The following is a 6,691-nucleotide window of genomic DNA, read 5'->3' on the forward strand; positions in this document are numbered from 1 at the left end:
AAAAAAAAAAAAAAAAAAAAAAGGGGGGGGGGGGGGGGGAGAAATAAAGACAGAGCATTTGTTCGCGTTCGTGGCCGCGGGCCCTGCGTCATTTTTCTCTCGCCAGCTATAAGTCGTAACGTGCAAACAAATTCACGTTGAAAGAGACGTTACAGAATTTCCACCATTAGTCAGGAGCGACTCGCGAGTTTGTCCCGCGTCATCTACGCTGGCATTACCGACGCTGCCTCCTCCTCGCTCCTCTCCCCTTTCCCGCGGTACGCAGAGCCGTGGCGTTGAATCTTTCGCTTGATCGTCTCAATGTCGCTCTTCAGGGCGTCCATCGACTTCATCGTTCTCTCCATCTCGTGCAGCACCGGCCTGGGTCGATGAACCGCCGCTTGACATTGACCGAAATCGCTAACGCACGTAAGCAGCAGATCTTACTGAGCCATCAGCAGCCCGGCGTCGCGCCGCTTCTCGTCGTAGGCCAGTCGTAAATCTCTCAGAATTAAATGGAGCTCGTTGACGTCCTCTCGAACCCTGACCGTCCGCTCATGATGCTCGTCCAATTCGCGTTCCTCGCGCTCGACGTTCTCCGCGAGGCACGTCCCTTTCTCCTTGTGGTGGGCGATTTCGTTAACCACCTCAGCGATTCTAATTTCGATTTGCCAACAAGCACTTAATAAAGCCCCCGTTCGAACAGATACATCGGTAGTAAATACATTCGTTGCCTCTCGAGTCGAAGATCTCTCACGCTGAAGCCGCGACACCGTAGATATCACTCCGGATAGTCCTACGCGAAGCGCGTAACAACGCGATCCGTAATAAAGTATCGCGCCAACGTGACAGAACGTGAAACTCGCGCTAAGTCGCGATGCTTTATCGAAATGATTGGATGAGAATGCTCGGGGAAACGAACCGTTCTCAGATACAATCGATTGCATTAAGGGTTCACGGAACCCTGACAGCAGTAAACATTAGGTCAAATGCGAACAATTGTAAAAAGTTGTAAATTGATAGGAATGTGAATTTCTTGTTAAATATGTCTATTAAGTACATTCAATAATATCTCAGTATAAAAAAATTAGATTTTATGCGGAATATTAACATCACTATAAAAATCGTTTCAATCCTGTTTTGCGAAAGAATGATATTTTAACGATAATTACGCGAACCTTAAAAAAAAGATCTGAAATCAGTATGAGCGACGGAATTTCGATTTTTTTAAAATAATTTTCTTATACTTAAAATAATAATAAGTAGTACGATCAGAACCCTATATTGATAATTCTGTTCATTTTCTTCAGAAAAATTTGTGAAAACTTTCTATTTTTCTACTATCTACACAGAGAGAACGATTTATTGAATCAAATAAATGTTTCTTTGGAATAGTCCAAACAAATTATTTGGTTGACACAACAAAAATATTTCTTTGGAACTAAGCCGCAAATAAATATTTTTGTTACTTCAAATAAAATTTTGTTCAATCAATCAAAAAATTCGTTTGGACTATTCCAAAGAAGCGTTTATTTGATTCAACTAAATCGTCCTCTCTCTATATATTAATCAGAACTTCTCTTTAAATACATCGCGGAAGTACAGGCGGCGGGGACGTTCTTCGAGCTAGTACCTTTGGCGCAATTTCTCCACTTCTCTCTCGCGTTCCTCCAACTTATCCTTGTAGCTCAGATGAGCTATATGCAGAGCCTCGTAATCCATAGTGGTCATTCCCTCGCCGAGCGTTTCCAGACTTCTCAGCTGCGTATTTATCTCCTCGAGACGCTGCTGCAGCACCGCGTACTGGTAACGATCGCGGGCGAGAGCCTCGCGTCGCGATGCCTGGCGAATGAAGAAGTTCTCACGTGAGCGTCTCGCTGCACGATCGAACGTGTATGTGTGTGTGTGTGTGTGTGTGTGTGTACGCACACAACCGCGGCCGGCTCTTTAATTGGTACGTCGCATAATTGCTGTAATAGACAAGTGATGATTCACGGTCATTAAGTTACACCTGCCGACGGGTTATCTCGTCGACAGCCTTCTCCGTGAGCTTTCGTCCGGTCTTCGCGTAAACGAGACCCGTCGCCACTTCCTTCTCGCGGTCCAGCAGTTCGCCGAACGTTCGCGCGCTCTCGTTGTCCATCGCCCGCACTTTGTCCTCGTGACTGCGCGTGTCGACGCGGGCGCGCTCCTTCCGCTCCGTCACGTCGTCGCGCCGCAGCTTATACGCGAACAGTGTTTGTCTATAAATCTGCTCCATTTGCTCCGGGTCTTTTGTCGCATACGTAGGTGTCACTTTCTCCTGCGTGCATACAAACGCGACGTACAGCGGTATACCTCCGCGCCGTGCCGTGCACGTGCGCGTATACCCGCTTAATTGCAACGCGATAGGCCGGCAGCGACAGAGAATGAAGGAATTAATTTACTGTAAACGCGCTCGGTGAATTAGGAAATGTTTGGCAAACAACTTGGTTGTTCTCGTCCGCTCGACCTTTTTCATGTCCCGGCTGATCCGCAGCTCGAGCAGCCTGTTCCTCTTTTGCAGCTCCGCATGCTCAGCCATCAGTTCCCGCAACTTTCTGATCATCTCCTCGCGACTGCCAAAAATCTGCACCATCAACATCGCATCAAATTGAGAATCAATGCTGAGTTATCCAATTCTTTAGGAGATCTTTCCCTTTTTAATAAACGCGCTGCAGTTATGACAGTTCGCCATCGTTGCATCTCGAGGAAAACACGTGGGAAAATTCATGGAAAGCCCTTTATTACCATTTCAATCGATCACAATGACGACGGAGTCGGTATGTGTACAATGCGGAAACACGTTGTGCGGAGGCGCGTAATGAGAGGGGAGGCTCGAGTCCTTAGGATATTACGAAGGTCGTGAGGCACAGTAATTCCACGGGTAGAATGATGGTGAATGACAAGTTTATGCGAACCTCGACTGGTATCTCGGCGAGCACGTGATCGGGCCCCACCACGTCTCGCACTTCCTCGTCGGACTTTTCCGCCGTGACGATTGTCGCAGAAGACGGCGCGCTCTTTCCCTCTTTCGTTTCCTCGTCCTCCAGACTCCGTTCTCCGTACAACCCCTCTCCATATCCTTCATGTCCTCGCAGTGCTTGGTCCCAGATAAGAGACTCAGTCCTTCCGTACACATCCTCTGCGATTTCTCTTTCCTTTTCTTCTTCTTGCTCTTGAGACTCTTTATTGTCCAACGCAAAATTTTCGCGATTTTCCGCGTTCGTTTCTGCGCTCGCGTCTAACCTTCTCCCGTTGTTCTGCAAAAGAAATTGCGCGTCACTGAATATTCTCACGGTGCCCGTGGGTCGAGCAAGTTACTTGGTCGGCGATGCCGTCTACATCGTCCTCGGTCGCTCGCTCCATCTCGTATATCGAGGCTCGGTTTAAATCGATAAATGTAAGCAGTCGCGCCCCGGGACGCGGAGCAGCGAGTGCCACGGGAGAAACGGGGCTGGATAACAGCTGCCAGACGATGAAAACAGTCGAACGAATTCACCGCGGCGCTGGATCGACGTCTTCGCGAGAAGGCCTCGAGCCGCATGCGGTCGACCTTGAAGATCGAAGATGATCTTTTCTCTCTCGTGTATGCGCGCCGCACTGCCGCGTTGGTTTAACCGCGCTCACGCTCTCTCTGTCTCTCTCTGTCTCTCTCTCTCTCTCTCTCTTTCTCTCTCTCCTCGGGACGCGCCGGTAGGAAAAGTTCTTCGCAGGACGTCGATTAAACTGCTGCGAGCTACCGGACACCGTCGGCGCGGATGCACAGTGCATCCTGCGGCGCGCAGGGTATGATTTCATCTCCGTGTGCTTTATTCTGCGCTGAGCCACTCTCCCCGCTGATGTATGAAAAGTTTATTTATGGGGGACGTGCCTCGTTCGATCACGCGAGGGGCCGCATGATGGCAGTAACATAGTGAGTTGAAACCCGAGTATCTTTCGTTCGCCGGACGTTAAAGCGAGGGGAATTAACAACGACACGGTACGTATGTAATTCGTCAGGAATGGAAGGGGGATGATGATGCAGCGTGCCGTCTCGCTATCGCGTTTCTTTTCGTTCGCCGCAGGAAAGCGCGTTTCTTCCGTCCCTCCCGCCTTCCATTTCTTTCGTTGCGGGGAGTATAACGAATGTATATAATTCACCGGTAGAGAGTGCAAACATTCGATGCAAATCGTTCCCGGACCGATTCCTATCTCCGTCTTCATGTAAGTGTCGACGAAGGTGACGTTACAGAATGACGAAGACGCGCGAGGAGACGCCGCATCGTATACCCGTCGATAGCGCCTCGCTCTTTATGCGCGGTCCTACCGGGATTAGATGCCATGAAAACAAAGAAAGAAGTACGGACAATGTGAGGAGAACGATGGATGGAGGGGAAGGGAGGGGAAGGAGGGAGGGTGACGAGACGGACGAGGAGAGGCACTTGAGGCAGCGTGGGCAGCCGCTGGCACTGCATTCCTGTAGGATCAAGGATCCCTGGCCAAGCTGCATGTGTGCATTTACATTTACGCACGCGCGCACGCGCGCACGTGTAAGGAGCTTTGAATTGCGACACGAACGCACGCACGCACGCACGCACGCACGCACGCACTACTGTTCGCGAACGTGTCACTCGAAAACGCGAACGCTCGCATAAAAAAATGCTCTGACGGTCGAAGCAAAACTGATCTAAATACGAGAAATCAGAGCTAAGGTGGATAAGTGACTAGCAAACACTGCGATATCGCATCTGTTTATATTTAATCAATGTAGATGACAGGGACAGAATGTCTGTCTGAACTGAGGTTTCATTTCTACTTGAAAGGTTCTATCGTCTTGCACAAATTGGCATATTTCACCCATCTTCCTTTGCCTGCAGATATTGCTAGAATGCTGCTGTAAATTCCACGTATCATAAGTAATTTTTTAGCAGATGCAAAAATAGCGATAAATTTTAAATTAGAATTCTACCTGAATCAGTAAAACATTTTTTGGTTTTTACGTAATGGCGTTTTCGCCTTTTGCACTTCGGTTGTCGGTATGCGTCACGTTCGTGTTTTTAACGTTGATTGCGCAAAATACGAAAGAATGTAAGTTAAATTAGATTAGGTGAAATTTTCGACTGCGCGCTATCATGCGAAGCAGTGACGTCGCACGACGTCGGCTGATAAAATTTCGAACCGAAACGAGAAGTAGCGACATCTATCGCGACACAAACGATTGGCGTCACGATCAAAATCAAAACGTGCGTATCACGCGTCAAACCTGCACTTCCCGTTCCGCAGAAAATGGGAGAACAGATTAATTTGCAGAGATACTTCTGCGTCTCCCGTAAACGTAAAGCGTAACGCGTATCGCCGTGCACGCGTACGTGAATGCGTACGTCACAGAGTTCCCGGGCTGCGTAGGGAAGGACATTCGTTCATCACGGTCGCACCAAGTAAGGGAATCGAGATAGCGTAAGAAAGCAGTATGCGGCGTGACGACTGACAAGCTGAAGACAGACGTGCCACGCGGAAGAGCCGCGGGAAGACACGTTGTTCGCGCAAATGTTGCAGGAATGTTCGCGGACTAAAGCCGCGGTCTATGTTTTTCCATTTGGGCTTACGCGCGTAAACACACACGTACACACATATGTATACAGGGTGTCTGATAATACATGACACATCCGTGCATAGAACTCATCAAACTGGACACCAGATCCCTCTACCATTTTGCAAACAAGGTAAAACTTAAAGTTATTAATTGAAAATGGTTGATTAATGACCACGCACGATATGATAGATGAGTTGCGACGGCGACATCTGCCGTTTGTGTGCTCGTACATTAAGTCAAACTAAACCAGAAGCCTTCTTTTGCAAGTGACCACGCAGATTTTTAGTTGTTAATTAAAGAAGCTTGGTGCATTATTGCGCACAATTATACACTGATTTTGTTTAATTAAAAACTAAGTATCTACGTGATACCATTGCAAAATGGCGGAGGACTTTTTCGTTCAGTCTGACTTGATATACAAGCACACGACGACGTGCACACGTGTGTATATACGCGTGTGTCTCTGTGTGTGTGCACATCAGGGTGTACCAATGTTATGTGTATGCCGGGCGTGTCCGGGCCGTTCGTTGGCCTTTCCTCGGATTTGATTTCCTTTCGAATCGCCGCGTATTCCCGACTCGTCCGTGCAAGCTGCAGCGATGGAAACTGGACTGACTAGCTTTAACGGCGCGCGTCTCAGCCTCGTGGCCGTGTGCGATGAGATGGCCGTACGTAACATCCACGTGAACGTGTGTACACGAAGGCGAGCGTCGGTCACACGCGCAAGCCGCCTGTACGTATGTGCTCGACGGTGGTGTGGGACATGCGCGTGTGTGCACGCGCGAGAGGGAGAGAATCCCTCGAGAATGCAAGCGCGTCGAATCGTCGTGCGTCAAATAGAACGCGACGAGGAGGAGCGCGGCAGCCTGCAGATACCATTGTGACCGGTTGCATAAACCCGCCATCTTGGTATCCTCAAGGACGCGCATCGAATCCTGAGGTCAACGCACTCGACTCACATCGGCCGCCCTCCACCCCCTCCTCCGCTTCGTCGTTGACTTCTTTTTCTCAACTTTTCCCCTCTCTCCCTTCTGCCTTACCTCCACTACATGCGTGGTGCCTCTCCCTCTCTCTCTCTCTCTCTCTCCCCCCTCTCTCTCTCCCCCTCTCTCTCTCCCC

At 49.2% G+C, this 6,691-nt stretch overlaps 2 protein-coding genes across 2 annotated transcripts; both read right to left on the minus strand.

Annotated features, from left to right (window-relative positions):
- Positions 1-203: 203 nt before the first annotated feature.
- Positions 204-2,602, minus strand: LOC116842032 (vicilin-like seed storage protein At2g18540). The gene is made up of 5 exons (XM_032810672.1): positions 2,471-2,602; positions 1,991-2,281; positions 1,613-1,821; positions 427-636; positions 204-360 (listed from the first exon to the last, which is right to left on the minus strand). Exons 1-5 carry the CDS (start codon positions 2,600-2,602, stop codon positions 204-206), a joined length of 999 nt encoding a protein of 332 aa, XP_032666563.1.
- Positions 2,603-2,821: 219 nt separating this feature from the next.
- LOC116842045 lies at positions 2,822-3,420 on the minus strand. Its single transcript, XM_032810690.1, has 2 exons — positions 3,322-3,420; positions 2,822-3,260 (listed from the first exon to the last, which is right to left on the minus strand). Exons 1-2 carry the CDS (start codon positions 3,364-3,366, stop codon positions 2,844-2,846), a joined length of 462 nt encoding a protein of 153 aa, XP_032666581.1. The 5' UTR covers positions 3,367-3,420; the 3' UTR covers positions 2,822-2,843.
- Between the last annotated feature and the right edge of the window lie 3,271 nt (positions 3,421-6,691).

This window comes from Odontomachus brunneus, unplaced genomic scaffold, assembly GCF_010583005.1.
Source record: "Odontomachus brunneus isolate Ranch 3 - 2012 unplaced genomic scaffold, Obru_v1 Obru_scaffold_020, whole genome shotgun sequence".
Taxonomy (NCBI): domain Eukaryota; kingdom Metazoa; phylum Arthropoda; class Insecta; order Hymenoptera; family Formicidae; genus Odontomachus; species Odontomachus brunneus.